Genomic DNA, 16,362 nt, shown 5'->3' with positions numbered 1-16,362 from the left:
TCTTGGATAAGGGATACTCAAGCTGTAATAACTAATAATTCTCTAAGATATCTACACAAACACCATAAGTTTTACCTCTCCTACATTACCACTGCACTTGTAATTCAAGTGGGCCTATAACACTGAAACGTAAGAATCAAATATAGAGGAAATCACTGTAATTAATCCCGGCATCCCGACACTTAGAAGTGGTTGTATTTATACTATAATACCAGGCTTTCCTGGGATTTTTTTTGGAACGCAGAGATCCTCCTGCCTCTGACTCCCAAGTGCTGGATTAAAGGTGTGTGCCACCAACACCTGGCTTTTCTTGGGAATTTCCACCAAGTCTAGAAGATAAATCTTGTAAATATGAAACTATTATCAATGGTAAAATAATACTAAATTGGGTTTATTTGTAAAAGTTTTAGTTACTTTAAGAAAGATTTATTGCCAGGCTGTGATGGTGCATTCATTTAATCCCAGCACCTGGTAAACAGAGGCAAGCAGATCTCAGTGAGTTCAAGGCCAGCCTGGTCTACAAGTAAGTTCCAGGACAGCCAGGACTATTACACAGAGTAGCCATGTGGGGGCTGAGAACTAAACACTAGCCCTCTCCAAAAGTGGTGAGTACTCTTGACTGCTGAACCATTTCTCTAGTTCCCCAAACATATTTTTCATGCATGTATACATGTGTGTGAGTATGCACGTGTCTGTGTGACTGCCCACCCAGAGGCCAAGAGTCAATGTCAGGGTTCTTTGTCTATTGCTCTTTACCTTATTTTCTGAAATAGGGTTTCTCATTGAACATGGAGCTATTTTGGCTAGACCCGCTGCCCAGCCAGACATGAAAGATTCAGCTGTCCCTGCTTCCCAACATTGAGCTTTATAGATATGTTCCACTATGCCTTCTACTATGCCTGGCTTTTTTGCAGGTACTGGGAATCCCAGTTTAGGTTCTCATGCTTGCAATGGATGCACTTTACTCAGTGAGCCATTTCTCTAGTCCTTTATTATTTATTTATTTTTTTCTTGAGGCATGGTCTCTTTTTTGTGGCCCTGGCTATCCTGGAACTTACTGTGTAGACCAGCCTGACTTCAAACTCACAGAGCTCCTCCTGTTTCTACCTCCTAAATTCTGGGATTAAAGGCATGCACCATCATACCTAGCTAGCACTTTATTTTTAAAACATTTTGATGGAACTTTTCAAACAAGTAAGAAAAAGAGCCATGTGTGATAGTATGTGTCTTTAATTTGAGTACTTGAGAGGCAGAGGCAGGAAGGTCTCTGTGAGTTTGAGGTCAGCTTGATCTATATAGTGAATTTCAGGACAGCTAAGACTATATAATGGAAAGGACCTGACTCAAAAATCACCAAATGAAAAGAAAAAAGAAATGTTTAAAATAGTGAGCTGGGCAGTGATGGCAGACAAGTGGACTTCTGTGAGTCCAGCCTGCTCTACAGAGTGAGTTACAGGTCAGCCCTGTCTCAACTCCCACTTGCCAATATATAAAGAAAGAAAGAAGACAAGATAGTATTCTGAAGGCCATTATACCCTGAATTTACATGTAACCATGTTCAACAATGATAATTTATGCTTCTGTTTTTGGATTACTTGAAAATAAATCAAGAGCTCATGCCAATTCATTCTTAAATTCTTTAGTATGATATTGACTGTATCACTCTAACGTCTACCCCATGGTCATATTTTTTTCCTCCCTTTTTTCTGCTTCTTCTCTTTTGTGTATCTCTTTAAAATTTGTATATTTTTTATTTTCATTTATGTATAGGTGTTTGTCATGAGAGAGAGAATGTGGGTGAGTACATGTTAGCACCCTGGAGCTATAGTTACATGTGGTTGTGAGTTGCCCAACATGTGTGCAGTGATCTGAACTTGGACCTTTGGGAGGCATCAACCACTCTTAACTGCTGATCCTTTTCCCCAGCTCCACTGTTTCTCTTTTAAGGATAATTCTTGTTAGACTGAGGTCCTGTCTAGGTAATGTACCAATTCAACCTAACTGATGCCCTTATAAAAGGGGAAAATAGGGTACAAAGACAAGAGAGAAGGCTTGTAGAAACAGAGGCATCAGGCATGGCAGCTCATGCCTGCAATCCAGCACCCAAAGGCTGGGACAAGAGGATTTCCATGAGTTCAAGGACAATCTGGACATACTGAGTCCAACCTATGTACAAATTAAGAAACATAGGGATTGCTGTCTCCTGATACTTGGAATAAGCCAGGAAGAGATATATATTATTTTCAATGTACAAAGAAACAAGACCATCGGGAAATATGTATTGAGAACAGGTGGATTTTGTTATTGAGGTTGAGAAATCCAAAGACCAGCCATCTGAAAACTGAAGAACCAGGAATCCATTGGGTGTAATCCAGTGTGATTCCAGAGGCCAGGAAAATCTTGGGAGCCAGTGGGATAAGACCAGGTCCAAATCTGTAGGACTGAGAACTAGAGTGAGAGGCAGAAACATTATGTTCAATGTTCCAAATTCTTGCTCAAAGCCCCAAAAACCCAGGAATGCTGAAATCCTAGAGAAGAAGACAGGTGTTTCAGTTCAAGAACAGAGAGAAGTCATCTTCATGGTACTTTTTTGTTCTACATGGCCATCAACATGTAGGGGGATATGAATTCACATTCAGAATGTTAATCTTCAGTATTTAGTTTACTGCTGAAAATGCTAATCTCTACTGAAAATACTTGTATTAGTGACCTCTGTATATTTGTGATCAAAATACCCAAGAGAGCAACTTAAAGGGGAGGAAAGATTTAATTCATAGTTTCAGACTCTCATAGCAGAGAGGGTGAGGCAGAACAGACTGGCTCACATCATAGAGGGACAGAAGCAGAGAAAACAGGATTACACAAAGGACCCAAGGAAAGATATAACCCCAAGGGAATGCCTCCAGTGACCTATTTCCAAAATACTTTTATCAACCCCCCAATAATCCAATACCATCATATTACTATTTCATCAAGAGAATAAGCCAAACCACAATACATCTTCACAGACACACTTGTAATATGTTTTATTACTTATTTGGGCCTTCATTAGCCCAGGAAAGTTAACACAGGACAATAATTAACCATTACAGGATTCTATCCAGAATCCATGACTGTATAGACCTGCCAGCACCTAAGTTTCAGAATGCTAGTTTTCAGAATGCTAAATTTCAAAATTCTTGTTTAAACTATGTAGTGAATGATGCTTTGTCACAATAGGAATTACGTTCTTCTTTTTGGTTATCTATAGGAAAAGGTATTACACATTTGGTTTGGATGAATAACAACAGATTTCTTTTGGTTTAAATAACTTTTTTTTTTTTTTTTTTTTTTTTTTTTTTTTTTGTTTTTGAAGACTGGGTTTCTCTGTGTTACAAACAGTTCTGGCTGTCCTGGAACTTGCTCTGTAGACCAGGCTGGCCTAGAAGTCAAAGAGATCTGCCTACCTCTGTCTCCTGAGTGGTGAGGAGTGATGGGAGATATCATTCTGTATATGTTTCTCATACTGGTTAATGAATAAAGCACTGTTGGCCAATAGGAAAGTAAGATAGGCCGGACTAGGAGACAAGGAGGAAAGAGGAAGTAGCAAGGAGGGTCAGCATGGAGAGACCGGGGAGACCAGACGCCTGCCGGTAAGGAGACTGCGTGGAAATACACAGAAATGGGTTAATACTTAAGACGAGCTAGCTGATAAGAAACTAGTACCTGGCCAACAGAATTATATCACTCACAGAGTCTCTGTGTGTTAATTGGGACTATTTCACCACAGAGGAGTGTGCCACTAGCGCCTGGCTTCTTTTTGTTTTGAGACAAGATTTCATCTAGGCTAGACTGGACTTATGTAGTCAAGAACGATTTTCTACGGCCCCATTTGTTGAGATTATAGGCTTAGTGCTGGGGATGGAGCTCAGAGCTTCAAGTACACTGTGTACTCTACCAACTGTATTACATGCTGTTCCTGAAGCAAGATTTTTCTTGTACCCTTTATGGAGTTGTTGTAGGGTATTCACCAGAGAAGACTATAGTTTAACCCAATAGAAAGTCTTCCTTACCTGGCTGGTGATTACACTGGGTGTTCAGGATCCCAGTGTAGTCCTGAGCCTTTCTCAGGATGAGTGTTTGAGCACAAAACCCATATCCTGGTTTGACACACTTCAGTTAACAAGAACAGTTAGCTAGAAGTGGAGTTCCAGAAGCCAAAAGGCGAGGTTAATACTTTAGAGATTTCCCCAGAACTGTGGACTTTGATGGATTAGGTCTTTGTTTTTGTTTTTGCTGGTGATACTGTCTATGAGCTGAGTCTTATGGCCTGATTCCAAGCAACCTTGATTCCTCTTAGTGAAAAGATCATAACCTAGAAACAAGTGTTATTCAGTTACTGGACTAGTCACTGTTTTGAGGCTTTTTGAGATACATATTTTATAAAATAAAAAAGTAAGAGGTTTTGTTCTTAAGAAAGGCACTCTGGGCACTTGGCTTAGAATTAGAAATTTCTCAAAAGCACCAGCCTTGAAATAGCACACGCAGGCTAAGTACTAAGTGTACTTGTTGCTGGACTGACTTCTAGGTCTCTTCAAAGACAGAGGAAAAGAATAATGGGAAAAATCACCAAGATTTAGTACTAAAGAACTTTGTTTCTGCTCTGTGTCTTACACATGTATTTCTTCTCTCCCACCTTGATAAGAGAGTCAAATTTCTTTCTTCTCTCTCTTTCGTTTGCTTTTTGAGACAGGATTTCTCTGTGTAACAGTTCTGGCCTTGAACTCACTGAGATCCACTGCCTCTGCCTCCTGAGTGCTAGGATTAAAGGCATTTGCCACCACCACCCTTCAAGATTTGCATTTCAATCTGTAGACTAGATAAGAATAGTTAATCCACATTTTGGGCATCATCATGGGGGCCTTGGTTTTCCAGAATATACAGTTGTTTTGTGTTTGAGACAGGATCTCTCTCTGTATAGTCCTAGCTGTACTGGAACTCACAGGGATCTTCTTGCCTCTGCCTGAGATTAAAGGTGTGCCCACCAAGGTTTATGCAGGTCTTTTTTTTTTTTTTTTTCTTTGAACTTTCTTTTTTTTCCCATTTTAATTTATCCACTTATTTTATATTCTTACTGGTTTCCTCTCTCTCCTTGACTCCCATTCCCTCCCCTCACATTCCTTTTGTTCCCTACCAATCCATTCCTCCTACGTTTCTGTTCACAAAGGGGCTGGCTTCCCATGTGTATCAACCAAGTATGACATTATCAACTTATGATAGGACTAAGCTCCTTCCCTTACACTATGGCTGGGCAAGGCGACCCACTATAAGGAATAGTTTCCCAAATGCCAGCTAAAACATGGACAGCATCTACTCCCACTGCTAAAAATCCCACAAGTAGATCAAGCTATACAACTGTCACCAATATGTAGAGGGCCTGGGTTGGTCCTATAAAGTCTCCCTGGTTGTCAGTTCAGACTCTGTAAGCTCCTATGAGCCCATGTTATTTATTTCTGTGGCTTCCCTTGTGACACTCTTGACTTTCCTGGTTCCTCCAATCCTTCCTTTCTTCAGCAGGATTCCTTGAGTTCTACCCAGTGCTTGGCTATGGGTCTCTGCATGTGTCTGGATGAAGGTTCTCTTATGACAACTGGGGTAGTCACCAATGTAATGGATATAGCAGAATATCATTAGGCATCATTACATTGACATCCCCCTACCCCCAGTTGTGTTTGGTTCTATCCTAAGTCTCTGGATCATCCAGCTTCTGGGTCCAGGAGTGAGCTCATTCTCCTGGTATGGATCTAAGGCTAGACCAGTTATTGGTTGGCCACTCCCAAAATCTCCAGGCCACCCTTTTGCAAAGGTTGTGTGGTTGGGCTAATGTTCCAATCCCTGTACTGGAAGATCCACCCAGTCACAGGAGATGGCCAGTTCAGGTTACTTATCCACCACTGTTAAAGAGTCTTAGCTGGGAGCTAGGCGGTGGTAGCACACGCCTTTGATCCCAGCATTTGGGAGGCAGAGGCAGGTGGATCTCTGTGAGTTTGAGGCCAGCTTGTTCCAGGACAGCTTCCAAAGGCACAGAGAAACCCTGTCTCAAAAACAAAACAAAAAAGTCTTAGCTAGGGTCATCCTTGTAGAATCCTGGGAGTTTCCCTGGAACCAGGTTTCTAACTGACCCCAGTATGAAAGAAAAGATACTCATTACAAAAACAAACAAATAAATGAGGCACTGTTATGTGTCTACGTACCTTAAACATATGAACTCAAAAATTGGAAATCCAGTATGTTTCATACGAAGCTATTAGAAGTTTTCAAGCTTTAAGTAATATTGGGGGAGGGTCAGGTAAAAATAAATTAAACATGATGAAGTTTTACTTGAGTGTTTTCTGGCTTCAGTCTTTGTTTTATACATTAAAAGGCTAGAGGTTCCCAACATTAAGTTCCAGACAATTTATTTATTTATTTATTTATTTTTTGAGACAGGGTCTCTCTGGATAGCCTTGGCTTTCCTGAAACTTGCTGTGTAGAGCCTCAGAACTCACAGAGATCTGTCTGCCTCTGCCTCCTGAGTCTGGGATTAAAGGTGTGTGATATCCCTGCCCAGCCCCAGCTGTAGAATTTTGATACAAGATTAGACAAATATTAGAAACTTGCTGACATACATACATTGATTAACATTGATTTCACAAATCAGACCTAACAACGTAGATCCCATCAATCCCGTATGGAGATTAATTCTGAAGGAAGTTTATGGGTTCACTTCCATGTTCTAAACATAACAGATGGAAAACAAACAAACACCACTGCTCGTTTAGTTACAAATACCAAGTGGCAGGAAGAAAAACTAGGTGCAAAAAGTTCCTAGTGTGTATGCATACAGGTTCTCAAAGTAACTGGGTGACTCACTAGGAATGGGTCTCCAAACTTTTCAGACTAATTGTTACCTAAATGTGAAATATTTTCAGAATGTTGATTGGCTCAGTTTCATATACCAAGAACACGTATATCCTGTTAATTATTTCAGTGGCCGGATGAAGTGACACACTTCTTTAATCCCAGCACTAGGGAGGCAAAGGAAGGAGGATTTCTGTGAGTTCAAGGCCAGAATGGTCTACAAGCTCTCTATGCAATCCAGGCTGTCTTGAAACTTGACCCTGACCAACAAAAAAAAAAAAAAAAAAAAAAAGCAGAGGAAGGAACAGCCAAGGCTACACCGAGAAACGTTGTCTCAATAAACCAATAAACAAATCCAAAATCTATAAAACAACAAATTCCATAGAAATATCTAAAGAGAGACCTTTTAATGTCCAATTTCCCAGTATCCATGGTCTCTGTTTTTTCTAATCCCTTTCCAGAGGTCACAGCAGACTTCACGATGTTGCTCGCTTGGATTTGCACACTTCCACAATACATTTTATTTGTTCTCAAGTCTCTGAGACCAGGAAAAGTGGCACTTAAATTCTGCCTACCTAACAGGAGCCTGTTCCGTGAAATAGATACAAAGGCAGGATTTGGTTGGATGTCACGGGTCAAACTGCTGATAATTGCAGGCTAAGATACCGAAGGATTCTGCCTGATCTCTTGTAAGTGACAGGCCAGGCAAGTTAGTGAGTCAGGGGCATGGGTTTCAGATGTAGTTAGTCACTATGTGCTGGCCAATGTGCAAATCACATTACTTTGATAATATTACAAAACAAAAGCGGTAAGACTGCCGGGCAGTTCACAACCTAGTGGGTTGTACCTGAGTTCGTTTTCCTAAGAAGTCATGTAAGGTACTTGAGAGGCTGAATCTTTTTGGGGGTCCTTACAGTAACCCAAACCACTTTAACTGCCTAAATCTGTAGAGACAAACAGCTCAAAACGCCTTCAGGAGCTCCTGATTCTGGACTGCAGATAGCGCGAGCACAAAGCTTTCATTTCCTTTACACTTTCACACAACTTGGCGGTCTGTCCCTCGCAAGAGGCGCGAACTCCCTCCCCATCCGACCTAGGCTCACAAATCAGAAGATGACTCCGCATTTAAAACTGTCCCAAGCCCCTGCGCGCGGGCCACCCCCCCCCCCAAGCCGGATCACGTGACTCGCCCCTCCCTCCGCAGCCATCCTCAGAGAGAGCCGGTCCTCCCCCGACTCCCCAAGGCTACTCCATCCCTCCTGTCCACCGGCGAAGTCCGCCGCCCACCCGAGGCCGTGCTGGGTACCCTTGAACTCTTGACGAGGGGCGGCGGCCACTAGGTCACCAAGCCCTCCTCCGGTTCCACCTCCCGGCCAACTCCTCCCCGCACGCCAGCCGGGACCGCTTCCGCCAGTGTGCCAACCACGTGATCGCGCGAGACGGTAAAAAAGGCGGCGGCGGAGGCGGCGGCGCGCCTTCTTTTACTCTAGTCCCTCCGCCCCGCCCCCCCACACACCTCGGCCCCGCCCACCCGGGCCCCATCGGCGGGCGAGCGACGCCCCGGCGCGCGTGCGCACGCGGCTCTCGCGGTGTCTCGCGCTCGGCCCCGCCCCCCGCTGCCCCCGCCCTTTCCGCCCCTCCCTCCCTCCGCCCTGAGTCTCGGCGGCAGCGGCGGCGGCGGCTCGCGCAGCTTGTTGGCTCGCTATATAAAGGGGAGAAGCAGGCGGACCGGACGGCTGGAGCTGCAGCCGGTGGCGGCAGCGTCGGTGCTGGGAGCGGTGACCGGTGTTGGTTTCCCTCCGCGGCGCCGAGTGGGGAGCGGGCGACGCCCCCTAACCCCCCGAGGGGTCGTGGCTTATTTTTTTTTTTCTTTCCTTTTTCCTTAAGGCGATTCTCGAGGCTTCTAGCTGCGGGAGGAGTGCCCCCCTCCTCCTGGTCTCCCGCCTCTTACTACCTTGAGGATCGGTTTTGTTGAACAAAATTTTGCCCCACTCTTGCGGGTGACCTGGGTCACCCTCCGGGTCTTAAGTTCCTTTTTTTTTTTTTTTTTGTAATTGATTTTTTTTTTTTCCTTTTTCCTCTCTTAAATCTCGTTCCCTCTTGTTAGTGTTGTGTGTGGAAATGGCGAACTCGGCAAACACAAACACCGTGGTAAGGACGTGGTGCGGTGGCCGGCGGGGGCTGCGAAGGTTCCGGCGGCAGGCAACGGCCGGGGCGGGCGGGGGCGGGCCCGGGCGAGGCGGCGCTCCCGACCCGGTTCCCCCTCCGCCCTCCACCGCCGCTGCCCGCCGCGGGCCTGGCCGGGCGGGGGGGCGCCAAGGGCTGGCGGGCGGAGGGCGGCGGGGCCGGGAGCGCCGCGGGGCGGGCCACGCAGGCCGTTGGGCGCTGGCTGTCGACCCCGGGGCCACGATAGGCGGGCGGCGACCCCCACGCGGGGCCCGGACTCGGCCAGCCCCCGAGCGGCCGTGGGTCGAGCCCCGCGCCTGGTGAGCCAGCCTCTCGGACGCTGCCAAGTTCGGCGTGCCTTCGGGGGCCTCTCTGGAGGTGGTGCTTTGGAAAGCCTGCATTGGGGGCCGATTTTGCTAATCCTCCAAAAAAAGGGGGAAAAAAAGACAAAATCTGAAGGTTGGAAAAGCACTTATCTCGGTTCCTCCCCGGTGGGTAAAATGGCGAAGGGGAAGCAAAACCCCCGTGGTATCTTCGACTAGCAAAAGCACCAGAACAAACAAAGCCTTACAGTGAGTGGCCCAAGTGTCCCCGCATTCGCCTTGAAATTTGCCTACTTCTTCCCGCTGCTCCCTTTTTTTTTGGTTACTTGCGATCACGTAGGTTTGCAAAAAGCAGTCACATAAAAATAACCTTTTCAGTTGTCACCAAAGCAGTGTGATCACTAGGCCACCCCCAAGTTGATTTTTTTTTATTATGAAAATAAAAGACGTGGTTTTCTTTTTTGTTTTATTTATTTATTTATTTTTTTGTTTCGTTTTGTTTTTGCCCGGTCCCAAACGCCGCAGAGCAGCCCGCAGATGCCCGTCACCGTACCGTTGGCGACTCGGGTAGATCCATCATGGCTGCGGCCGCTTACTCTGCTTTTCAGTGCCTGCGCCTTGTGGTCCTCCTCCCTTTGGCTGCCCTGTTTATATAGAGCCATTGCCGCTCTCTAATATAGACTCTGCCAGGATGGGAAGGTGCTTTTCAGGCCTACGTCACCGCCTCTCCATTTAAACACCAGATCCGGCTTTAAATAGTGAGAGCTGCTGAGCGCGGGGCTGGGAGGTGCGTGCTCCCGAGGCGAGAGGCGCTCGCGTGCGGAGCTCAATTTATTTCTAGGTTCCCTTCACGCCGAAATTTTGCTTCCCAGCCGGGAGGCTGCTTTCACGAATTATGTTTTAACTGTAGCTGCTAGGATATGCCGCCTTTGTTTGTCGTGGGAAGTAGATAAGAATTGCTGTAGCGTTTTTTTTTTTTTTTTTTTTTTTTTTTTTTTAAAAAACTCCCCCTTTTATATATATATATATATATATATATATATATATATATATATATAGAGTTTAATAATCATTTTAGATGACATAGGATGATTTTTTCCCCCCTTGAAGAGGTGCCTTCAACATTCTCGGCTTAAACAAAAAATGCGTTGTACATTAAATGTCCCGTGTCCCTGTCCCCCCCCCCCCCCCCCCCCCCCCCCCCCCGTTCCCCCCCCCGTCCCCCCCCCCCCCCCCCCCCGCCGCAGAGGGCTTGAGTTTGGCAGTGTTTTGTTCATCAGGTATCCAGGAAATGTTAGAAGCTTCTAACATTTCATCCGTGTTTTCTTAATACAAATACCCAAGGCATGAACTTGCTTTTCAAGGAAATAGTGATGGAAGCTTCCTTGTGACTTGTGAGATTTTATGCCCACAATACCTTGATATGAAGAGGCATAGCCTAACCTGGATTTTAAGAATTAAAGATCAAGTGGTGGTTTTAATTGTATCAGCAGTTAATATGGGGTCCAGTATAAAACTCCACCCTGTTTACTTAATATTGTGCCAGAAAATTAGCATTTTTCTAAAAGGAACTCTGCAGTGAATTACTGATGATGCCACATGTGGCCTCTAAATTTGCAGTTTTCAAAGTTTGGGATATTGTGTTTTGAAAGGACAGATCCAAATGACTTTGTATACAGTAAAGACAAGAACTGGCTCAATTTTAGAATTTAAGCATTTCACTTTTTTCTTTCAACCATAGTGAAACCAGGTTTGTACCTAAGTGTCTGAATCTCTAAGGAGAGGATTTTGGGGGATCTGATTTCTGAAACAGGAAAACATCTGGTCTCCTGGAAAACTGTCTTACCAATTACAGGGCCAGTGAACAGTTTAGTGCTGTGGCTTGAAGGGGGTGGGGGTCATTTTGTATCATTAAATGCTGACGAGACTGCTGGGTATGACCAGGAGCTGCCTAGTGAACAAAAAGTTCCCCAATATCTGAGAGTTGGAAAGGTTATGAGATCACATAGGTGTTAAACCAAGCATGGGAGTAGGAACCAGACATGATCATGTACTATTGTTATTAATCATAATGTTCCTGATTTTGCTCACAATCAAGGAAGTAACTGGAATCTGTATGGACTCTTGTGCATAAAGAACTTTGGTTTATGAACTATATTGCATAGCTTTAAAACACGTAGTTATCAAATCTAGTTTAATGAGGTCAAAATATATTTTCTGTTTTTTTTTTGTTTGTTTTGTTATTTAGACAGGGTCTCTCTATGTAGACTAGCTGGCCTGGAACTCTGAAATCCTCCTTTCTCTACCTCCCAACTGGTAGGCTTAGGATTGCTATTATCTTTAAGGGCACAAAAAGTCAATTTCAGATCGTCGACCAAATGGCTTGTATTGAAGGGTCAGATGTTTAATTAAGGATTTCTTAAAGCCTGCTAAACTTTCAAAATCAGTCTTTTATTAAATCTTATTTTTCTGTTGTAGCCTAAATTGTATAGATCTGTGATTGAAGATGTTATTAATGATGTACGAGACATCTTTCTGGATGATGGAGTGGATGAACAAGTCCTGATGGAACTAAAAACTGTGAGTTTGTCTTTTTTTTTTTTTTTTTAAAAGAATATCTCCCTCAAGAAAAACCCGTTTCCGTAGTCCCCAGTAAGTCATTTTTCTGTAGGAAGGCTGTTTGACTTTAAGGAGAGATGCTGTAATCTAGTGAACAGCACTGATTTTAAACCCCAGCCTCGACATCCTTTCTTCCTCTGACTGTGGGCAGAGAACTTGCATTTTAGCTTCTTTCCCTCTAGGATAGGAATTGGTAGTATAGACTTCTTAGATAGTTGTTCTCAGGATTAAATGTAATGAATGCAGAGAATACCTGTCAGAATGCCTAGTAATAGCTTTACTTGTTCACATGCAGTGTTTTATTGTCCAGATACTTGACATGTCAGTAAGTTTTTAAATTTTTTTTGTAGTCTTACTATATTTATATTCTACAATTTGTTTATGTTAGAGGGATTGAATGAATGTTTGATAGAATTTAGATACCAGAGTCAAGTCCTTTGTATACTAAATGCTTTGTTTATTATGTGTTAAATACTGAGAGATACTTTTTCCCTTAACTTGATGCAGAAATACTTAGATTTTTAAAATGACATTTGTGTGAGGACCGAAGAGATGGTCCTGTCTCTGGCTGCTCTTCCCAGAGGAACTGGGTTCAGTTCATATGGTGGCTCACAATAGTGTACAACTACAGTTCCTACAGTTCCAGGAGATGCCCTCTTCTGGCCTTCACAGGCATCAGGGCACAAGTAGTACACAGACATTCATGCAGGCAAAACACTTGAAAAGACAGCATTTGTGTTCCTGGTCATAGAATGACTTGAGACTGTGGAGAGTATTTTTGTACTAGTTGGACTAAGTACCCAACTTTGAAAATTTCATAGTTGTTTGTTCTTTAATTTAAAAGTTGTATCCAAAAAAAAAAAATTGTGTCCAATGTAGTTGGGGAAATGACTTATTGAGTAAGAATTTTTGCTCTTAATTGAAATTAAGAGGACCTGGGTTCAGATCTCCAGCACCACATAAAAGCCAGGCATGGCCACATGTGCCTGTCACCCCAGTGTTTGGGAGATGGAGACATCTGCATCCCAAGAGCTCACTGGCTGGCCTGAAACTTGGAGCTCCAGGTTTTAGTGAGAGACCTGTTCCTAGGCAAAAGTGGAAAGAGATGAGAGGAAAACTTTACATTCTTTGTAGGCCTCACATGCACACATAAAAAGTTGTCCAGTGAGAAACCAGTGACTCAGCTCACACTTGTGTGCATAGAACCTCCTGTGTTTCCTTTAGAGCAGCAGGCTTGCTTCAGGGGATATTGACTATGCCCATGACTATTTTAAAGAGGTGGTATACTCATTGTATAGGGAAACGTGTTAGAAGAATTTGAGAGATCTGCATAGTTCATTTTCAGTGCATGTTGGAAGATTCATTTAAAGTACAAGATACATTAATAGATTTTACTGTAAATATGAAAAGTTCATTGGTATATAGGTTGAGATAGATTGCTGGACTATTAAGAAACATTTTAAAATATCTTTTGCTTTTTCAACTGTGTAACCCTTGAACCAAAACAGTAGCAAAATGCAGAAGCAGATGGGGGATCCCGTTTCTTTTCAAGTCTTTTTTTTTTTTTCTTTTTTTTGTTAATACCAGAAAAATCAGTGTCATTTATGTAAATATAGACCTTTTATTTCATTTTAAAAAATCTTCATAACACTAAAAATATTAAGTCCTCAGAAATTTTTGAAAAGAGATTAATGGAGCAGAAACTGATTCCATAAAGTTGTTCTCCATGTGCCATGGTCTGTGCACCCTCCCTCCCCAAATCATCCATTCGCAAACTAATGAATTAAAAACAGGTGATGAGCCTGAGGTCAGAAGATACTAGAACTGCTGGGGTAGAAGTTGGGAGCAGTTTCTTTAGAGCTGTATTGAAATCATCACAGCTAATAAATGGCTAGGGACATCAGCTGTGGTCTTCTCCATTCTGATGTGGAAGCTAGAATTTAACACTCATTTGAAGTAAAACAAATCTGAACTTTATTGTGGAGATGAAATATGTCTTAATATATTTAAGCACCTATGGAAACTTATAGAATATTCAATAAGAATTTGCCAATGTGAGAAGGAAAAGTAAGTTTCAGTGAGGTGAGTAATATTAGCGGGAGAGAAATGTAAATTTATTAATGCTTAAGGATACAAGTGTTAGAATACCTCCTCAGAAGCAGGAGTTGTAACAGCATGAAGTACCTAAGTTACACAAAGAGTAACTTAGCATGATCCTCAGTTTACCGGGGAGTGTTTTACACTTTGCTGCAATGACTGGTTGTTGTTAACACTTCTGTGACTTTATGTAGAAGATACAATTTCCACAGGTGTGGAAATGAGCCCTAAAGAGTAACTGATTTATAGTAGGGGTCAGTCCAAGATCTTGATTTGCTCTGGTTTTGTAAGTTACAGTCTGGAGAATTCAGTGTTACGACTGGTTCCCATAACTTTAAGACATTCTGTTCAGAGAAACTGAGTTGTCTTGGAAAAATTAAGTAACTTTGTTTGCATGTTTCTTACATTTGATTGAAAGTGACTCACTCAATTTTTAATCTTCAGTTTTTACCATAATACCTGGCATGTGTGGCTGGCACTCAGTTAAAAATTTAGCTGAACTGGTTAATAGCAGATGTGGCTCCAGACTCTTAACAATGCTATTTTTGTTACTGTTAAGTGGGGCATACTCTCATGTCTTGAGTTGTAATAAGAGTTAAAGCGGTTGGACAGAATGAACTTAATTTTCTGCACTAAATTTCTTCAGGCCCTCATTAGAATTTCCAGAAGGTGCCCTAAATTTAACAGTCGAACACTGGCCCTGTCCAGGGACAGCTCTATAGTGATGGAAAGGTCTGTCTGTGTCTGTTGTCCGCTGAATGGTAGTTATTAGCCACATGTGGCTGTTAGGTATTTGGAATGAGATTAGAGGAATTGAGGAATACATTTTTCATTAATTTTATTTAATTTAAATTTAAATAACTATATGTGGCTAGTGATTACCACATTGAGCTACACAGATTTTCTTGCTAACAAGGGTAACATCCATTGTGTATTTTATCATTTATAATGGACTTTGGTTGAGTGCTAGCCCTTCTCCTTTTTAACTGTTTAACAGCTTATCAAACGGTTGCTAAGGCAACGAGATAAGTGGTAAATTAGATTATGAACTGAGATGCATGGTGAGAATGCCTGTAACTTAAAAGTTAACTAAATACTGCAGGTAATGTCATGATTTAAAAAAAAAATATTAAAGTGTTGAGAGCTTACTTTGATGAGTGAACAATGGGAGCTAAGGAAGACATGAGATATAATTGATAAACTTGTATTTAAGTGGATTGTGGATCAGCAAGTAATTGGGTGGGAATAACACAAGGAATTTACTTCGAAGTGAATAATGAGCAACTCAGGAGGAGAAGGTAAGAGAATCTGCACAAATTTGAGGCTAGCCTAGTCTGCATAGTGCCAGACCAGTCAGGGCTACATAGTGAGATCGCCTCAAAAAACAAAAGAAACCAAGCCAAAAACTAACAAACCAAAGAACCTGTAAAAACAAAAACCTGCTCTTTCTCTGTCCTCCCTTCCCCCAATAAAACTTCCCACAAACAAAAAACCTAAAGTAAATGATTAAAAACAATTTGTCAGACCTGTTTATATCGAAATAGCAAGTACAGCTTACAAGACGGTTTTTTCCCTTGTCATTGCTGGACATTAAATATAGAGCCTTGTACATCCCCCGCCAATGCTTTACCACCAAGCCACATCCCTATGCATCTGCTGATAAAAATTGATTCCTCAGTTAGAGATGAGTCTGAAAATTCAGGTTACACGTGTCTCTAGTTGAGTGCCTCAGCTTTGGTGCTTTTGACTTGTTGGCATGATTGGTTAGGTGTTAGCAGAGAGGTGACTTGTGCTCACTATATGCCAGTAGCACCTTGTAGTTGTGTTCAGAAATGTGTTTATTGCTAGTCTCCCTAAGGAAGTAGTAGCAAAGCCACCCCAAATTGAGAAGCACTTCTCTAAACATACTCTTAATTATATATAGCTAAGGTGACACATACTATAAATGTCTAGACTATAAATTCACTGATTACCTATTCTCTACCCTTTGACAAGAGCATTTATCGCTAGTAAAAGTAGAATGTGAACCATGTTCTGCTCTGAGATAAAAGACCTACTTTCACATTCCTACCATCTTTAGGTAAGTGCCCTTGTCAAGGGTTGGTTAGAATTTACTTTTGAGTCAAATTATGAACTGCCCATTCTCCAGTAGTATGTGGGCTAGAAATTTTAAACAACTCTTCTGTTTCCACAAAATACCTGGCTCCCGGATAAAATGTACAATTCATTTCATAGCTTCCAAACACTGTTAGGGAACTCAGCTTCCCCCAGGAGCAAA

The 16,362-nt window shown here is 42.5% G+C and overlaps 1 protein-coding gene across 2 annotated transcripts in view; it reads left to right on the top strand.

Moving 5' to 3' along the window:
• The first annotated feature begins 8,531 nt into the window (after positions 1-8,531).
• The window catches only part of Gtf2a1 (general transcription factor IIA subunit 1), a 32,372-nt gene continuing 24,541 nt past the window's right edge, over positions 8,532-16,362 (top strand). Inside the window, exons 1-2 of one of the 2 annotated variants that reach the window (XM_051196148.1) lie at positions 8,532-9,030; positions 11,847-11,948. In XM_051196148.1, the coding sequence (XP_051052105.1) occupies positions 9,001-9,030; positions 11,847-11,948 (132 nt within the window). In that variant the 5' untranslated portion in view covers positions 8,532-9,000. Of the gene's footprint in view, positions 9,031-9,522; positions 9,618-11,846; positions 11,949-16,362 lie in introns of those variants that run through there. The other variant, XM_051196149.1, reaches the window with a different exon arrangement.

This window comes from Phodopus roborovskii, unplaced genomic scaffold (assembly GCF_943737965.1).
Source record: "Phodopus roborovskii unplaced genomic scaffold, PHOROB, whole genome shotgun sequence".
Classification (NCBI taxonomy): domain Eukaryota; kingdom Metazoa; phylum Chordata; class Mammalia; order Rodentia; family Cricetidae; genus Phodopus; species Phodopus roborovskii.
The sequence above is the reverse complement of the archived record's forward strand: the minus strand, read 5'-3'. Positions and strand labels throughout refer to the sequence as shown.